The sequence below is a fragment of the Oryctolagus cuniculus genome, chromosome 16 (assembly GCF_964237555.1).
Source record: "Oryctolagus cuniculus chromosome 16, mOryCun1.1, whole genome shotgun sequence".
Lineage (NCBI taxonomy): Eukaryota > Metazoa > Chordata > Mammalia > Lagomorpha > Leporidae > Oryctolagus > Oryctolagus cuniculus.
In genome coordinates, this window is record NC_091447.1 from 8,076,125 (window position 1) to 8,095,685 (window position 19,561).

Consider the following 19,561-nt stretch of genomic DNA (forward strand, 5'->3'; position numbering starts at 1 on the left):
AGATATTGTTTAAGAGGAAGTTTGTTGAGAAAACCCCGAGGATTAGCTGTGGCTGTGATTGGTCCCCGCCCATCTCTGACTTCATAAGGACCAACTGTCATGAAATAGAAAGTCGTGCAAGTCCCTGCCGGACTGCCATTGGTCCATTTCTTGCTCTGACTTCATAAGGAGCCCTGTGATGACAGGATTCCACACGCCTATATAAGCGGCTCCACGGCCCAGGTTTTTGTCCGCTTTACCAGGGAGCTATTTCGGTGACCTGTGTGACTTGGACCCATCTTTGCGTGCGCTTGTGCTGGTTGGTGTTGGTGTGCTCTTTTGTTTGTTTGTTTGTTTCTTGTTCTATTTGGTTTTTTCTTTCCCCCATTTGGATTTAGTTTGTTGTTTTCCTCCTATTTTTTTTTTTTTTTTGGCCCATTGTGTCTTTTTTTGCAGTTTTTTTCGTTTTTGGCTTCCCGCATCTTTAGCTAGACAGTGCGGCTAGATCTCTGAGTGTTAGTGTAGCTATTTAGTGTTTGTTTTTTTGGAGTTTCTCTGGTTTTTGTTTTCTGTTTTGGTTAGATAGGACTTAGTCTTGCCACTGTGTTTGATAAGTGTAGTTAGTATAGTTAGTGTGCCACTATAGTCAGCTCAGCAGGTAGTCCCCTTGTTGTCCCTTTATTTTCTTAGTTATTGTAGTTAGGGTAGCTCCTTAGTTAGTGTACATGGACAGGAATATTAGCCAGAGTAGTGCAGAGAGTGTAGTTAGGGACACCCACCTGGAAGGCCGTGAGGGTCTGGATGCCATCGCCAGGCATCAGCTTGGTCTCCAGTTGCTGTCGGTTCTGGGCCGGGGCAGCTTCGGCCTGGTGGTGCTGGCCCACCAGGCTTCCAGCCAGCGGCAGGTGGCTGTGAAGATATTCCTTGAAGACTCCAGTGACCCCTTTGGCACCAGGCGAGTGACGCAAGAGGCCAGCATCATGCAGCTCCTGAGGCACCCGAATATCGTGGAGCTGCTGGAGGTGGGCTGGGTCGGCCATTACCACTGCCTGGTGATGGAGCTGGTGGACGGGGGCGACCTCTACCAGCACGTGATGAGCCGGGGCGGCCTGCCAGTGCCCGAGGTCATGGTCATGTTTGACCAAATCCTGGCGGCCGTGGGCCACTGCCATGCACAGCGGGTGGCGCACAGGGACCTCAAGCTGGGGAACCTGCTGCTGGACTCTCAGCTCAACGTGAAGCTGGCGGACTTTGGGCTCAGCTGCCATCTGCCTGAGGGCAAGCTGGTGCAGGGCTTCCGCGGGACCCCGGAGTACAGTGCCCCGGAAGAGTTCCAGCCAGAGCCCTACGACCCCTATGCCACAGATACCTGGAGCCTGGGGGTCATCCTCTTTGCCATGCTGGCGGGGGCCATGCCCTTCAGCGGGAAGGACCGGGAGGAGCTGCGGGACTGCATCCAGAGGGGGAGCTACGAGCTCCCGTGTGCGGCCAGCCCAGCCCTGGAGGAGCTCCTGAGCTCACTCCTCAGCCCAGACCCCTGCGACAGGCCTACGGCGGAAATCCTTCACCAACAATGGTGGTTGGAGGGAGCCAAGGGCGAGGAGGTGACCGTGGTGCAGCCCCTGGGGGTTCCCGAGGACCCAGAGGCCCAGGAGTACCTGGCGGGCCTGGGTCTGCTTCCGGACGCTGGAGCCTCGGAGCCATCTGGCCCTGGGGGATCCAGCCGGATGTCCCTGCAGCCAGATTCCCAGAGCCTGGAGCAGGTAGAGAGAGCCCCGGTGTCAGAGTGCGGGTCTTTGATGGTCTCCCCGGGTTTGGGGGCATAAGGGAGGTCCAGCGTGCACCTGTCCTTCTCACCTGCCTTCCCCTGTCACCTCAGGGATACAGGGAGCCCACGCCAGAGCCTGAGTGCATGTCCCAGGCGGAGTCGGATTCAGAGGCAGAGCTGGGGTCAGAGTCGGAGCCAGAGCCTGCGTTGCAGCTGGAGTCAGAGTCGGAGTCGCCACCCCAGCCTGAGCCGGATCCTGCAGTGTCCGCCCCTGTGCTTGCCTCTCCGCTCCCTGGACAGCTTCAGGAGAGGAGCCCTGGTGCCAGCCCAGCCCCCGAGCCCGTCCCTGTGCCTGCCCCCTCCACCCCCAGCCTCGGGAGCAGTCAGCACCTGGTGGTGCCAGAGGTCCCAGCAGCTGAGCCTGAGGAGGCTGGGAGCTCAGCATCGGCCTCTGTCCCGAGCAAGGGCCGGCAGGGGCTGGGCAGGAGGATTGGCAGGAGCATCCTCAGACTCCTCCTGCGTGCCTGCTGCCTGCCGGCCCCAGCCAGAGGCCCTGGCCCCCGCAGCCGAAAGGTGACCCCCAGGTAGCCTGCCTCAGTGTGCAAGCTGAGCTGCCGGAGGGCTCACATTTGCTTCTCGTCAATAAAAATCTAAACTTTATCCATGGAACTGTCATGTGTGTTGTGTTGGGTGCACCTTGGCATGGTTGGATGGAGTTGACTACCAGATGGATCTCCCCTGGACAAGGACGGTCCCCTCTCGTTGCTCTGGGGCTGACACACAGGCTGACCTCCTGGACCTGAGAAGAGAGCGATGGCTCCCAGAAGCTGACTCGGGGTGGGTGGGGGTAGATGTGGGGTAGAAATTGGTGGGGGATTGGGTGTGGGGTATGGGGAAGGTGGGAGGGTCTGCAGTGTGGTAGTTTAGGGGGTGGAGGTGAGGGAGGTGAGCATGGTGAGGTTTGTGGAGGGGGAGGGAGTTAAGGGAGAGAGTGAGAGGCTCAAACATGCACAGTTGCTGCTACACAGGAAGGAGGGTCCATGGATCTGTGACAGAGCAGGGAGGTCCAGTCATTCGTGATGTGCATGGAGGCAGAGCTGAGAATGTCCATACCAATGTGCACCTGCAGTGCCAATGGAGAACAAGACCCCACCCTGAAGGCCAAGCACTCTGACATCACAGTGTGTGGGATTGGCCAGGTGTGGACGCAGACAGCTACCGGTGGGAGCTGGGCAGGAATTCTGACTGTGGCCTGGGTTCAGCAGAGAACAGAGGGGCCCATGTAGCAGCGGTTTCTCTGCAAGTGTTCTGGACACTGGGTCATCTGGCCCAGCCTGGCCTTCCAAAGCTGCCTGTGCAAACAGGAGGGAGGTAACAGTAGAACTGGGGGCTGCCTGCAGAGCAGAGGGCCCCTCGGGCTCTACCTGGGGAAGCTGTGGACACGGAGCCCTCTGCACCCAGGTTATTTGTCTTAGCTCCATGTTTCCTGGGGTTGGGAGCTAGTTCTAGGGAATGATCATTTCTTTCAAATCTGAAGGTAACATGCATGCTCCACCAAGATGGATCACAGCCCTTTTGCTGTTCTGCCTCCTCCCGGGACAGAATCGGGGCTGTGAGTACTTCAGCTTGAGTGGGTGGTCAAGCCATTCTTGGAGGGCCTCTGGGAAGTTACAGGGAAAAGTGACTTCAGAGGAATCTCAAGGGCACCCCCAGGACTGACAGATGGTTCATGGTGATCCTGACGGGATAAGGCTGTGAGCCGTGTCCAGGGCAGACACGCAGACACTCTGTGTGAGCTCTCTGCACACTCATGACCTGGTTACTGTTTTCAGAATGTGAAATGGGAACACAGGTCCTGCTGGTGTGTGTGCACCTGCCCGAAGCCCACAACACAAGGACAAGTCACTAGAAGCAGGCCTTGTTGGGAGTCACAGAAGTGTGCCGGGCAGGGCCCCGGTTACACTTGGTTCTCCTGACCTTGCTGCTGAGTTTCCTGTGTGACTGGTTTCAGTATCCTGGCTCTTTCCCCATGGTGTGTCTCCCTCCAGGAGCTGTGGCCTGGATACCTGTGGGAGGCTGCACCACTTCTCTCCCTTAGGTTTTCTGGACCCTGAGTTTCAGAAGAGAGATTGATGGTGAAACACAGCAGTCCAGAGAACTGGCAGGCCGGTGCCTTTGCTAATTCAGGTTCTGTGGCCCCAGTCACCTGCATTTCCACGAGAGACAGTGAACGTGTAGTTGGGGAGGTGCCTCAGGGGCTTTCTCTGGGGAAGTCTTTCCTTTGGGGTGAGCTACAGTGGTCATGGCCAGGTATAGAGATGGGTCCTACCCATTCAGGTGAGATTGTCTTTCACACCGAGGGCAGGGCTGGGGAACAAGAAGCAGGCAGGGTTGGCCGGCGCCGTGGCTCACTAGGCTAATCCTCCGCCTTGTGGCGCCGGCACACCGGATTCTAGTCCCGGTTGGGGCACCGGATTCTGTCCCGGTTGCCCCTCTTCCAGGCCAGCTCTCTGCTGTGGCCAGGGAGTGCAGTGGAGGATGGCCCAAGTGCTTGGGCCCTGAACGCCATGGGAGACCAGGAGAAGCACCTGGCTCCTGCCATCGGATCAGCGCGGTGCGCCGGCCGCAGCGCACCGGCCTTGGCGGCGGCCATTGGAGGGTGAACCAACGGCAAAAGGAAGACCTTTCTCTCTGTCTCTCTCTCTCACTGTCCACTCTGCCTGTCAAAAAAAAAAAAAAAAAAAAAAAAAAAAAGAAGAAGAAGAAGAAGAAGCAGCAGCAGGCAGGGGTGGGGTGGCAGGCTTGGTGCCCCCATCTGTTCCCTGGTGTGGATTTTCTTTATGCCCAGAAGTCCAAAGTGTGGACTCCCACTGTTGCTGTCCTTCAAACCTATGCAGGGCTCTGTCCCCTTCAGGGCAGGACTCAGCTCCTCCCTTCTCACTGGGGACCTTCCCTCACCTGCTCCCTGCCCGCCTTCCCTCTGCACACATTGGACGGCCTTGTTAGATTCTGGTCTCTTTCCTCTCTGGGAAGCCAGCAGGCCAGAGTCACCAAACCTGAAGCTTGGATCTGCATCTGGGTCTCTCATGCTGGGTGTCAGGGATCCAAGGACTTGAGTGTTCACCTTCTGCCTCTCAGACTGCGTGTGAGTATGAACTTGAAATTGAATGCAGTGCCAAGATTCGGACCCAGGCACCTGGGCAGGGCGTGTGTGCATCCCAAGTGGGGTCTTAACACCTGCCCCCAACACTTGTACTTGTCTGGATTTTATTTAAACTCTAATGAACTCTATCTGAATGCTGCTATAGAGACCAGAGCTTTTCTGTTTTTGAATCTTTAAACATTCGCTGCATGAAAACATGTTTAAGTCTGTTTCAGTGCCAGGTATTACTTACAGAAATCTTACATTTGAGCGTTTCTTCAAAAGGCTCTCCAAGAAATACTTTAATCCACTCCTTTTTTTAAAACAAATATTTTCATTTTTAAGTGGCATAATTACACACACACACACACACATGCACACAGAGAGAGAGAGAGAGACAGGGAGAGAGAGAGAGAGCTTCCACCTGCTGGTTCATTCCCCAAATGGCTGCATAGGCTAGGTCTGGGCCATATCAAAGCCAGGAGCCAGGAATTTCTTCCGAGTCTCCCATGTTGGTGGCAGGAACCCAAGCACTTGGGCCATCTTTTGCTGCTTTCCCATGCTCATTAGCAGGGAGTAGGATTGGAAGTGGGGAAGCGAAGACTGGAACAAATGCTTGTAAGGGATGTATTGCTGTGCCAAATGCTGGCCCCTAATCCACTGTTTTGTGTTTGTGACATTGTCTTTGTCTCTGTTAAAAATAAAAAAATAAACAACAACAACAAACAAAACAGCTGAAGGAAAGGATGGCTAAGTGAATATTAATTTGGAGCTACTTTGCAATTCCATAGTAGGTATATGTAAATAGAGAAAAAAAAATTTTTTTTCTTGCAGAGTGAAGGGGGATATAGTTTTGGTGCAATCTTCTGAACAAAGAATCTTGCTGGAAATCTGTTTCCCCTCAAAGTTAAAAAAATTATTTATTTGAAAGTACCACATAAAGTGGGAGAATTGAAGAGAGAGAGAGAGAGAGAGGGAGAGAGGTCTTTCCTCCACTGGTTCACTCCCCAAATGTTCAGAATAGGTTGTGAATATTTGGGGCAGGCTGAAATCAGGAGCCAGGAACTCCATCAGGAAGCTGGATCAAAAACGGAGCAGCTAAGACCTGAACCAATATGGGATGCTGGTGTCACAGGTGAGGCCTTAACCCACAGTGGCACATCCCTGGCCCCTCCACTCATATAAAAGAAAGAAGTGGTCCTCCTGAATGAGCTCTAATGTACTTCATCTGTGGTGTTTTGCACAGTTCCTTAAGTTACTTGGGCAAATAAGACAGTCTCTGTGCAGCTCATCATTGTGATAGTTTTTATCCTAAAAAAAAAAAATGTGTCATTCACCCAGGTGTGGCCAGTGTTGTGGCCAAGGGGGTTACATGGCCTCCTGTGACACAAGTACCCCATATGGGCACCAGTTCATGTCCCGGCTGCTCCACTTCCAATCCAGCTCCCTGCTAATGCTCTTAGGAAAGCAAGGGATGATGGACTGAATACTTGGGCCCCTGTCACCCACGTGGGAGACCCACATGGAGCTCTTGGTTTCCACATGGCCTAGCCCAGGCACTGTAGGAGGCTCCTTTACCTGCTATGCCACAGCATCGGCCCCCAAAGATAGTATTTTCAACAAATGTTGCTGCAGAAATGAATCTAAAAAGACTTAGCGCCCTTTACAACAATTAATTAAAAATGGAATTGATTTTGAATAGAGCTAAATATAAAATGAAAAGATAGAAAGCTGCTAAAAGATAACATAGGAGAAAAGTCTAGGTATGGTGATGACTTTTTTTTGATTTGTTTATTTATTTGAAGACAAAGTTACAGAGAGAAAGAAGGAGAGACAGAGAGAGAGATCCTCCATCCACTGGTTCCCTCTTCAAATGGCCACAATGACTGAGTGGGCCAGACAGAAGCAAGGAGCCAGGAGCTTCCTCTGGATCTCATGGGTACAGGGGCCCAAGGACTTGAACCATTCTCCACTACTTTCCCAAGTGTACCACAGCACGGGCCCCAGTGATGACATTTTAGATACCACACAAAAAGCACTACTTATAAAGAAATGATTGATAACCTACACTTCATGAATATTAAAAATTGCTGCTCTGTGAAAGACAATTTCAAGAGAATAAGAAAGCAAGTTGTATATATGGAAAGTTTTGGCAAATGCAATACCACATAAAGGCCTGTAATCCATAGTCACAAAGAATTCTTAAAAATAAGAACAAAAATAATCTCATTAAAAACTAATTGGCACATTAGCTATCTGAATGGACACCTCACCAAAGATATGATATCATTGGGGCCAGCACTGCAGCATAGCCACCACCTACAGCACCAGCACCCAAATGTGCAACGGCTTGAATCCTGGCTACTCCACTTCTGATCCAGCTCCCTTTTGGTGGCCTGGGAAAGCAGTGGAAGATGGCCCAAATCCTTGGGACCCTGCTCCGGGATGGGAGACCAGGAAGAAGTTCCTGCCTCCTGGCTTCAGGTCAGCCCAGCTCTCGCTATTGCAGCCATTTGGGGAGTGAACCAGCAGATGAAAGATCTCTCTGTCTCACCCTCTCTCTGCCTGTAACTCTGCCTCTCAAATAAATGTGAAAGAAAGAAAGAAGGAAGGAAGAAAGGGAGGAAGGAAGGAAGGAAGGAAGATGAGATAAAGATGCCAAATCAGTATATGAGATCATATACTGATCAAAATCAGTATATGAGAATGTGTTGCACATAAGACTTGGAAATTGCAAATTGAAACAATGAGATACCACTACACAATTAGAAGACTGGCCAGAACCCAAAACAGTACTAGCACCAAGTAATGGTAAGGACACAAAGCAAAAGGAATGCTGCTGCATTGTCATGGAATGAAGAACAGCACAACCACTTTAGAAACCAACTGAGCAGCTTCTTATACAAGGAAGCATGCTCTCACTCTAAGGCCCAGCAGTCTTGCTCACTTGCCTCTGCTCAAATGAATTCAAAACTTTGCACACAAATCTGCACAACAATGTTTTCAGTAACTTTATTAGTGATCACCAAAACTTGAGGGCAAGGAAGACGTCCTCGATAGTTGAATGGATAGATAAACGGTGGTACTTCCAGACAAGTACCACTGTTCAGCACTAAAAGAAATGCACTATAAACCAATGAAGAGACACAGAGGTGGCAGGCATTTGGCATGGTCGATAAGACACCAAGCAAGATGCCCTGACTCCAGCTTCCTGATAATGCAGACCCATAGAAGCAGCAGTAATGCCTCCAGCAGTCGGGTCCCTGCCCACACATGTGGGAGACGGGTTGAGGTCCCAGATCCTGGCTTCATCCTGACAGCCTCACTGTTGTGGGCTTTTGGGGAGTGAACCAGTAGATGGAAGTTCTCTCTCTCTCTCTCTCTCCTTTGTCTCTCTGCCATTCAAATACAATTAAATAAATAAATAAAATGTAAAACATTTTTGTAAGACACAGAAGAAATTTAAATGTATCTTACTAAATGAAAAACACCCAGTCTCAAGAAGCTCCATTTTTTTGATTCCACTATATGAAATATTGATGGGAAAAAAAAAGCATGGAAGAAGTATAAAGATTGGTACTTTCCAGGGATTCATTGGGGTGCAGGGATGAATAGGCAGAGAACAGAGGAAATTTTTAGACAGTGAAATCATAGAATTTGAGAGCATTTTTGTTGTGTTGTTGATTTAAAAAAAAATTTCCATTTTATATGAAAGGCAGGGAAGCAGAGAAGATCTTCCACCTACTGGTACACTCTCCAAATGCTGGGGACAGGCAAGGATGGGCCAGACCAAAGCCAGGAACCTGGAACTCAATCTGGGTCATCCACATAGTTGGACAGAGACCCAGATACTTGTACCATCACATGCTGCCCCCCAGGGTGCTCATTAATAAGAAGCTGGATCAGAAGGTGAGGAGCACTGCTTGAGCTCTTGAGACTGGGTGTTTTTCATTTAGTAAGATACATTTAAATTTCTTCTGTGTCTTACAAAAATGTTTTACATTTTATTTATTTATTTAATTGTATTTGAATGGCAGAGAGACAAAGGAGAGAGAGAGAGAGAGAACTTCCATCTACTGGTTCACTCCCCAAAAGCCCACAACAGTGAGGCTGTCAGGCACTGCTAAGTGGTATGTTGACTGCTGTGCTGAACGCCCACCCTAGAATTTGAATTTTAACCAAGGCTGGCGTTTCTGGTTTGGAAAGTGCACTTGGAGGGCCACTGCTCTAAGCAATAGAGAATCTATTCTTTGCAATCTCGAGCCTCTTTTCTCAACAATGTCCTTCCTCCAAAGACTTTAGCAGAGTCAGGTTTCACACAAGCACACTGTGGGCTCTCTTTCCTGTCTCCTGTTATTTTTGTTTTGGTTTTTTTTTTTTTTTTTTAAGAGTTACAGACAGAGACAGGGAGACACAAAGAGAAAGGTCTTCCATCTGCTGGTTCACTCTCCAAACAGTTTCAATGGCTGGGGCTGCACCAAGCCAAAGCCAGGAGCCAGAAACTTCTTCCTGGTCTCCTGCATGGATGTAGGGGCCTGAGCACCTGAGCCATCTTCCAATGCTTTCCCAGGCCAATATGAAGAGAGCTACATTAGGAAGAGGAGCAGTTAGTACACAAACCAGCACCCATATGGGATGCCAGCGCCTTATGTGGGGGCTTAGCCTACCATGCCACAGTGCCAGCCCCAGAACCTCTTATAACTCAAATAACATGGGTAATTCTCATCTACATGAAAGGTATGTTAGCCAAAATGAAGAAATGGAGGCAGAACAGTAAATGACTTTGGTCAAATCAAAGATAGGTTTGGAGGTAGAACTTTGGAATTCTCGCTAGTCATCTAATTTTAATATGAACACTATTTGTGTGCCACTCTTGTCTTCCCAGAAATCGAGAAGATCTTGTGCAAGAGTGAACTATTTAATCACCTTAGGCCATTGCTAATGCACATAAAATCTCACCTGGAGTAGAAAAAGAGAATTTATTCAAGAAACAACAAATTACAATATATAAAGGCTAAGGGAAAGGGCTGTCTAATGCCTTAAGGTTCAACTTAAAATATGTCAATATTGACACCTTTTTGGCTATGACTTCCAAAAAAATTTATGAACACTGAAAATTACAACCAAAAGAAAGAATAAAATAATCCTAATAGAACTGCCTGACTCAACTAGCCCTAAAAATCTATTTTGATGCATGAAAACTGTAGCAAACACGCATCAATTAGACTCACACAAAACCTGCTTTGTTTCACCCACATTGTTGAGATTTTTCTGCCTTATTAAACAATGATTCTTTGTGCTTAGGGCAGTGTGCAGGCCCTACTGTAACTAGTCATCTGTCTGAGCTCCCAACCCTGCTTGGGACACTGGATTAGCAACTTGGGAATTTGACACTGAATTGAGATAATCATTCTGGAAAAAAAAATGTTATGCTAAGTAATAAGAAACACTAGGGCCACCACTATGCATGGAACTGTCTTTCCATAAATCTCTGACATATGCTAGATTCGATTTTCACACTGCACTGCCTCTTCCAGCAAAACTCACCAATACGCTTCAATTTTCTGTTAATTAAGTTATAATTGTCTGGTTAGCACTCCGCCAGCCAGGAATCAGGAACTGACCACCATGCCCACCATCCACAGGCTTCCTCACCCTGGCTTGGGGGGAATTTTCCACAGCGGGAAGGCTAAGAGGCAACACTCTGGGCTTTCTGTTCTTAGTCTCAAGCAGCTCTTCCTGTCTCTTAGCCACAGTTAGCCTCAGCTCCCTCACCTACTTGATTTGGGAAAGTAAGAATAATTCCTCCTCATCGAGACTGCATTAATCTCTTCTGTAAGGGCCATGAAGATAGTACAAAACATAGCCTGCGCCTCTTAAGAATTTTCAATTGAACTAAAGAAAAAAGTTCTATCTAAAACCTTGTGCAATTAAGTGCTTGATGGTGTAATTTAGGTTGTAAGGACAGGCAGTAGAAGATAAAGGCAAGCACCCAAGAGATATTATTTCTATTTCCACTCCAAGAGAGTTTATGAGATTTGCAGGTGTTGTTATTATGGAAACTGCTCACTGATCAGAGCTGGTGTAAACTTTTGTAGACAATGGTTTTACCCATGGAAAACAAACACAATACAAGAAGGAAAAGGCTGGATATCACTTCAAAATGACTAAGTCATATCTTATTTCTACTATGGAAAATAAAGAAATTATTCTTTTCCATCTGTAAGAATGAATATTTTGATTTTCTTAAGGTATTTTTCCTTTCTAACATAATAAAGACATAAGTGAAGAATTTTTTAAAAGATTTATTTATTTATTTGAAAGGCAGAGTTACACAGAGAGAGAGCAGAGGCAGAGAGAGAGAGAGAGAGAGGTCTTCCATCCGCTGGTTCACTCCCCAATTGGCCGCAATGGCTGGAGCTGCACCAGTCCGAATCCAGGAGCCAGGAGCTTCCTCCTGGTCTCACACGCCGGTGCGGTGGCCCAGGGACTTGGGCCATCTTCTACTGCTTTCCCAGGCCGTGGCAGAGAGCTGGATTGGAAGCGGAGCAGCCAGATCTTGAACCGGCGCCCATATGGGATGCTGGTGCTTCAGGCCAGAGCATTAACCCACTGAGCCACAGCGCCAGCCTCCATAAGTGAAGAATTAATATCTAAATAAATACAGTTGTTACTTGGGAATAGAAAGTTTCTAAAGGCTGTAAAACAATGCTGCTAAACATATCAATGAGATACTGGTATAAAAGTAGTTTCATCACTTTTTTTATGCCAGCAAATTATGTCAACTTCATCTTTAGCAGCAAAACCTCTGTTAATATTTGTGAAACCCAGAATAAAAAATTCTTCCTGATCTATCAGGCATATTTACCTGGAATTTTGATGTTAATTTTTAGGATGGTGTTCAATACTTTGTTTCCATTTTCATTATCCTTCTCTGGATTTTACTCCATAAAATTATCTTGGCATACAGAAGACAAATATGTGACAAAGAAATTGGTAGATAAGGGATGGATTAATCACTGTGTGTATCAAATAGGGAACTAATTTGCTATCCACAAGTAGAGATGACACAGAGCATTTTAAGGGGTGTTCACTTAATTGAGAAATGGGCAAGAAATGCTTCAAGGTATACTTCAAATGTGCAGTACAATACCTTTTATAAGTTTTCTTAAATTATATGGAGTTTATGATTTCCAGGGATTGCAGTCACTCCAAACTGTTGTTACATTTTTTTCCTTTGTATTTATCTTAGTCTGTTCAGGTTACTAGAACAAAATACCACAAATGAGTGACTTATCAACAACAAATATTTACTTCACATGGTTCTGGAGTCTGAGAGGCCCAACAGCAAGGCACTGGCAGATTTGCTGTCTGGTGAGAGCCTGTTCCTCACAGCTGGCACCTTCTCACGGCGTCCTCCAGGGGAAAAGGCACTGGCTGGCTCTCTGTATGAGTAAGGTCATCTTTAGGGTTCAGCCTTCACAACCTAACCTCCCCCAAAGAACCTGTCTCCTAATGCAATTCCATGAAGGATTAGGTTTCAATGCATCAATTCTGGGGTGATACATTTAGACTATAATTTTTTAAGGTATAATGAACAATTGGAGTATAAAAAGAAAATCTATGCTAAATTTTGCCTCAATTCATTCAATACCTGTTTTCAAACATAATGTGTGTTTAATACACATAATGCATTAATAAGATTAGACGTAACTTATAGATAAACGCATAAAAATATATTGAAAGGGTTGCTCAAATTCATTTTTTCTTGTGGAAAAAAAGAATAGTAAGACACTAACTTTAGAGAGTTATAAGCCGTAGTTCACAAGAATAATGAAGAGAGAAAGCAGAATAAAACATGACCTGAGGGGCCAGAGCTGTGGCGCAGCGGGCTAAAGCCCTGGCCTGAAGCGTCGGCATCCCATATGGGCACTGGTTTTAGTCCCAGCTGCTCCTCTTCTGATCCAGCTCTCTGCTATGGCCTGGGAAAGCAGTAGAAGATGGTTCAAGTGCTTGGGTCCCTGCACCCATGTGGCAGACCCAGAAGAAACTCCTGGCTCCTGGCTTTGGATCATTGCAGCTCAGGCCATTGCAGCCTTCTGAGGAGTGAACCAGTGGATGGAAGACCTCTCTCTCTGTAACTCTGTCTTTCAAATAAATAAAATGAATCTTTTTTTTTAAAGTGGTCTGAACACTTCAGACTGGATGGAGACATTTTATTGGAATTATGGAAAGCAGGAACAAAGGGAGTGGAAAGCTGCTAGAAGAAATGAACTGGGGAGGGTGAGTCCTAACTGGTCCATTGGTTAAGTAAACAAACACAAGATAGCAGTCAAGGCGAAGTGCAAAGGCAGAAAGAGTGAATGTGGAGAATTGCCTCGTGTATCAATGTTTGTGTTTCCCAAGTGTAGGAAATAAATAGAAAATGACAACATAGCCAACAAACACAAGCTCAAGATGATTTGAAATGAGAATGGATAAAAGCAGAACCCAGTCAGAGAAAAGCTGCCTCTGAGAAAAACTTGCAAAATGCCAAAGTTTTGTATCCTTGTTTAAAAAAAAAAAAAAAAAAAAAGATTAGCCGAGAATATCTCCCAAAGAGGCTTCTGCTTTCCGCCCTCAGTTGTGCTGCCTGGATAACTCTTCCTTCTTTCCCCTGTTTCTCTCTGTCCGGGTCCTCGTCCACTTTCTGGACTGAGGGCTTGGAGCAGAGGAAGTCCTGCCCAAGCCTGCATTCCCCCTCACGCAACTAATTAGTCTCCACTTCAGAAACACAGCAACAATGACAACAACAGTAATAATACCAGTAGCATCTAACACTGTGAGCCCTTACACACAGAATTCTTCTGAGGTAGATAGATGAGGAAATTGGGACAAACATTGCTCAAAGAATCAACTTTTAAAAAAAAACAGATTAATTAATGAATGAATTTGCAAAGCAGGTGACAGATAGAGAGGGAAAGACAGAGAGATCTTGCATCTGCTGCTGCATTCCTCAAATCGTCTCATCAGCCAAGTCTGTGCCAGGCTGAAGCCAGGATCCAGGAGACTCCCTCCTAGTCTCCCAGGTGGGTGGCAGGGGTCTAAAGTACTTGGACCACTATCCACTGCCTTCCCAGGAACATTAGCAAGAAGCTGGATCAGTGGTGGAGCATCCAGGACTCACACTGGCACTCCAATATGGGATGCTATAGGATCCCAAGCAGCAGCTTAACCTGCTGTGCCACAACTATGCATTACTATCTAGCAATTCTCCAAGTAAAATGCAAGTGAAGTTTGGAAAGTTTTCTCATTTGCTCTTCCCCTTGTGTTCCCATTCCTAAGATTCCAACATTCTAGAAACTTTATCTGGATTCAGTAATGTTACCATTAATGGATGAAGCCCAACATACGGCCTTTCCAATGTAAGGCAGTGGAATGTGAGGAGAAAGAACTGTTCCAGTTATGGATGCTGTTCTTTCTGCACACTCAGTTGTAGCTGAAGGAGAAGTTGCAAAGCTGGCAGGGCCTTTTATCCTTCGTACATCTAAAGACCGTGCTTGGCGGTGCAACCACTAAGCCAAGGCTGGCACAGCTGTTCAATCCCTGTCGTCTTTTATCTATGCAGTGCTTCCCCCGAAAGTGCGTCTTTGAAATGGTGAAAGCCGCATGCTTCGTTTCCCATCATTCCGCATCTATGCCAAGTTTCAGGATGGGCTTTGATGTGTCTCTCAAGTGGCTTGGCACCCCACTGTCATCATTCCCTGGATCACTGTCCCACTCCGTGAAACACTTGAATCACGGCCCCACGTGGGGAGACCAGCTGCAGATGAAGCAGGATGATGTCCTCCGACTGCAGGGCCTGGCTCGTGGGCCATGCTGATGCCCTGAATGGGTAACAGTTGCGCCTTCTGCAATCACAGAGGAGTTGGGCAGCCAGCTCACCTCTAAGCCATAGAACTTCCACCATGAGGCTTTCCTTCTAAAGTTTTAGTCTCACCCTAGATCGCTATGGCAGCCAACTTAAAAAGCTGCCAGATTCAAAACTCTTTCTTTCTAAGGCTGAGACATACATTTACCATAGTACATATTTAAGTTCTAGATAATGCCTCCTGGTGAGCATTTCACATTTGATGAGTCATGGTTCTGTTAATTTTAATGAAGTTGGGAACTACATGGTTTCCTCTTCCAACTAATGTCCCATTTCAGAAGTTGAGTGATCTCTCTGAAACAAATCCCCAAATAGGAATCGAGGAGTTCTTAATCATAAGTTAATGACCACTGCATATTCTAATATGATTAAAACATGCAACAACATTAATTAAAGAAAAGACAAACAGCCAATCCCTATCTCCTACTCTAGAATATAAAATGTGTGAAAATTTCTCAGAGGCTATAGAAATCTGTAGCAAACATTCCTCTCCTTTTCATATGCTGCATAATGATATTACTAAAAAATGTTATTTCAGCATTCTTATCTTTTTGGCTTTAATGTACGTGGATTTATTTCTCCACGGACATGAAATCTGACCTTAGAGTAGGGCTTCCTGAACTCTAAGAATTTCTCCCAAATTTGTCTCTTTCAGAGTTTTATCTCCCGTATAAAATAATGAAGTGAGCAGATTCATGCTGGAAAGGACCTGTCAAGCATTTTAATATCTACATTTTACCAACTAAAACAGCAGCAGAGAATCTACAGATAAGTCAATGCCAGCCACGTGCAATCCACCTGCAGATGTTATCAGAACAGGAAGCCCAAGCTGGCCTCTGTAGATTCCATTCATCAGCTCCCGGCCAGCAGTCTCCCAGTGAGGCCAATGGGGAGGAAGGACAGTGACAAGGTCGCCACTCTCCTGGGACTTTCACAGGGCAGGTCCTTCTGACTGCCCACCTTCTCTCCCCTTCCAGGCTCTGATAACCTCATCCTTCCCTCATGTTTTAGGGCCTGGGGTGGTGATAGCTTTGCCATTGCTGGCTCTGGGCTCCTGTACGTGGCCTTGTACTTTCCCCCATCCTAACTGGTACCATGAGTTTCCTTGTAAATAGACCCTCCCCCACTTAGTCTAAGCCCTATTCAGCTCTCTGCTGTGGCCTGGGAAAACAGTGGAGGATGGCCCAAGTCCTTAGGCCCCTGCACCCATGTGGGAGACCAGGAAGAAGCTCCTGGCTCCTGGCTTTGCATGGGTGCAGCTCTGGCCATTGTGGCCATCTGGGGAGTGAACCAGCAGATGGAAGACCTCTCTCTCTTTCTCTCTGCCTTTGCCTCTCTGTAACTCTACATTTCAAATAAATAAGTAAATCTTTTTAAAAAGTACTGCCGATATTTTAAAAGTAGTACAATCTGTATAAAATATTTAGACTTTCAGTGGGATTTGGCTACTGCATACAGGAGCAGATTGGAAGCTCTTTTTCTTCTGACAGTTCCCCTCATTTTCCTTGGCCTCTGTGCCAACTTTTTGGTCTTCATCGGCATTGACTTTGCAACCCTTATCCTGATGACTTTTCTCTTCCAGATATGTTGGCTTTTAAGAGAAGTCTAAAGTGTTAAATGCTAGAAATGATCTTCTCAAGCCAAAGTTTAGGGTATCAGTCGTTATGGGAAAGCTGGAGAGGGGTTGTTTTGGTTTGTGTTTTAACCAGGGAAAGGGACCAGCAGGGCTTCTGATAGCCTTGAACAGTGACAGCATGTTGGAAGGTTCCTACTCCGGGCAGAAGTCCTGAGAGGTTGTGGCTTTTCAGAACTCATTCCAGAGCTGGGCTACGCTGTTGATTATGTGTCCATACGAGCCTTTTTTCCCTGTCGTCAGCATTTTCCACCTGTTCGTTCCAGTGCACAGTACAGCTGCTGTGGTACTGTGGTCCTCTTGCCATTGAACACGCTTATCATTACTCCTAATAATAAAACAGATAATAAACCACAACAGAAAGATCTTGAACCCCGTAACCACACCTGTTTCAGTTTAATACTATTACTGTATCAGATGTGTGTTAACTCTAAAAGAACACAATGATCAAAGAAGAGCCTTGTTTCAGCTCCAACATCTGCTGGAAAGCTTTCCCTTGGATTTTTCCTTCATTATATGGATTCAGGAATGGAGATACAGTTTACATTTACACAAATGAAATTTGGGTCTTTAAAAAGAATTGTTTCCCTCAATCAAACAGTAATGACTGAGAGCCAACTAAACTTCTACAGCAACAGCACGGCTTCACAATACCACAGTAATCATCCACCGTAATCCATAAAACACTGCATAGTTGGAAGATTGCATTGCTAGGACCTTCCCATATGCTGCCATGCAACCAAGCAAATCATTCTATCATCACATGGGTCTCTCCAGGGCAAATTGATTATAATGGCATTATTTCAGAAGTGTGAAATTACTTCAAAATATCTTCCTATGTGTAAGGTATAAGCAATATGGAGAGGCTTAGATGAATAACTCTCTACATATTTTGTCTGCTGAAGTTGTCCACAACCTTACCTTTTAATCTCATGCTATCATCTGCAATAAAATGATTTTCACTTAATTCATGGAACCAATCATAGTGGGAACTTTTATGTTTAATATGAATCTTTAGAAGATGGACTGAGAAAAAAACAACTTAAAACCACTCAAGCAGTTAAATAATCAAACGGAAAAAAATTATAACATTTCTGACAATTTTATACACAAAGTTTTTTTTTTCAAGAAGTGAATGGTAAGATTACATCTTCTTAAAAATAAAGGTTTGGGGCCGGCACTGTGGCTGTCATCTACATGTGTCAGCATCCCATATAGGTACCAGTTCGAGTCCTGGCTGCTCCACTTCTGATCCAGCTCCCTGCTAATGTGCCTAGGAAAACAGTGGAGGATGGCCCAAGTGTTTGGGCCCATGCAACCATGTGGGAGACCTGAAAGAATCTACTGACTCCTGGCTCCTGGCTCCTGGCTTCAGTCTGGCCCAGCCCTGGCCATTGCAGCCATTTGGGAAGTGAATCAAAAGGAAGATTCTCTCCTTCTCTCTCTCTTTCTCTCTCTCTCTCTCTCTCTCTCCCCTCTGCCTCTGCCTCTCCCTTTCTGTAACTTTTCCTTTCAAATAAATAAACAATAAATCTTTTAAATTATGATGAAGTTTTTAGTTCTGTCTGGCAGGCTTTACAGTAATAAAGATTTTTTTATGTCATGTTTTTATGATTTGTTATAGTTTACCTTAAACATCTGCAGTGATATTACTATTCCCTTCTGAAATATATTCTTCCTGTTTTGAATTCAGATAGTATAATTTGGGTCATGGATCACAGCAAGGATGCCCTATGAGTCTTGCTCCAGAATAATATTATAAGCACTTACTTTTGCATTTTACACTAGGATCTTTGTTCTTAACTGGATTGCCCCTTTTCCGCTGGCATGTTTTTAGAACCCAGAAGACACAGACAAGATTTCAACAATTACTAAATAAAGGAATAGATGAATGAATGAGTTTCAATATCTTCAAATTGATTGGCTGGAATTATCATCCTCCTGCTTATATCACAATATGTATGGTTATGATTTTTAAAAGAAATACTTTCTGTGATGGTGTTATTGCATAAAGAGTTGAGCCAACCTCTGTGACACTGGCATCCCACGTGGCACTGGTTTGAGTCCCAGCTGCTCCACTTCCAATCCAGCTACCAGCTAATGCACCTAGGAAAGCAACATAATATGACTCAAGTCCTTAAGACCCAGAAGAAGCTCCTGGATCCTGGCTTTGGCCTGGCCCAGCCTTGACCATTCAGTCATCTGGGGAGTAAACCAGCAGTTGGAAGATCTCTTTCTCTCTCTCTCTCTCTCTTGCTCTATCTCTCTCTCTCTCTCTCGACCTCTTTCTCTCTCTCTTCCTCTTTCTCTGTAACTCTGCCTTTCAAACAAATAAATAAATATTTTTAAAAAATAAAAACTTTCACCAAAAATGTAACGTTTTTATTTTCCCATACAACACAATTCTTCAGTGAGGCATTTGATTCAATGTTTAAGATGCCAGTTTGTCTGTCTCTTTCTCTGTTTGCCTTTAAGCGTGCGCACACACACGCACACTATGCTAAATGGAATACTACACAGTAATAAAAAGGTACAAACTACAAAAAAATGTAAAATGTATTAATACTATTAAAAATAGACAAAATTAATCAACTCTTAGGAGCAATAGGGTCAACAACCAAACGGAATGACAATCCATTGATTTTCAGTGTGTTTGGAAATTTTATCTTTGTTTTGCAGTAAAGGAATTTATAGCAAGAAAAATATGTTAAACCATGTGAGTTTGAGGGCATAAAAAAGCAAAGAAATTATTTTATAGCTTATAAACTATAGGTGAAAAATAAAAATAGGGAAAAAAGAAGCTATTATACAGAAAGCTCATGTCAGTAAAACTTGTCAACTGTTTAACATAAAATGTAGTGCTGTACAGAGGATTGTTAAATGGTCCCAGAAAACCAGGTCCAGTCTTTTAGGCTGTCTTTGAATACCAAATTTAGGTTAATATATTAATAATTAAAATAACTCAAGGATCATTTTGTGACAAATTTGCCAATATTGTAAGGTGAAAATTTTTTAATTTATGTGAATTTTTTAATGATTTGTTTATTTGAAAGTTAGCGTTTCAGAGAGCAGGAGAGACACACACACAGAGGGAGAGAGAGGTCTTCCATCCACTGGTTCACTAACCAG

General features: G+C 45.4%; 1 protein-coding gene across 1 annotated transcript; it reads left to right on the top strand.

Annotated features, from left to right (window-relative positions):
- The first annotated feature begins 6 nt into the window (after nucleotides 1-6).
- LOC100359173 (serine/threonine-protein kinase MARK2) lies at nucleotides 7-2,408 on the top strand. The gene is made up of 2 exons (XM_002720851.5): nucleotides 7-1,742; nucleotides 1,859-2,408. Exons 1-2 carry the CDS (start codon nucleotides 705-707, stop codon nucleotides 2,333-2,335), a joined length of 1,515 nt encoding a protein of 504 aa, XP_002720897.3. The 5' UTR covers nucleotides 7-704; the 3' UTR covers nucleotides 2,336-2,408.
- The last annotated feature ends 17,153 nt before the right edge of the window (nucleotides 2,409-19,561 follow it).

Excerpts from the sequence above, each read along its gene's own strand:
- LOC100359173 (XM_002720851.5), top strand. The coding sequence starts at position 705 with ATGGACAGGAATATTAGCCAGAGTAGTGCAGAGAGTGTAGTTAGGGAC. Across the intron at positions 1,743-1,858 it reads ATTCCCAGAGCCTGGAGCAG|GGATACAGGGAGCCCACGCC; the intron begins GTAGAGAGAGCC and ends CTGTCACCTCAG.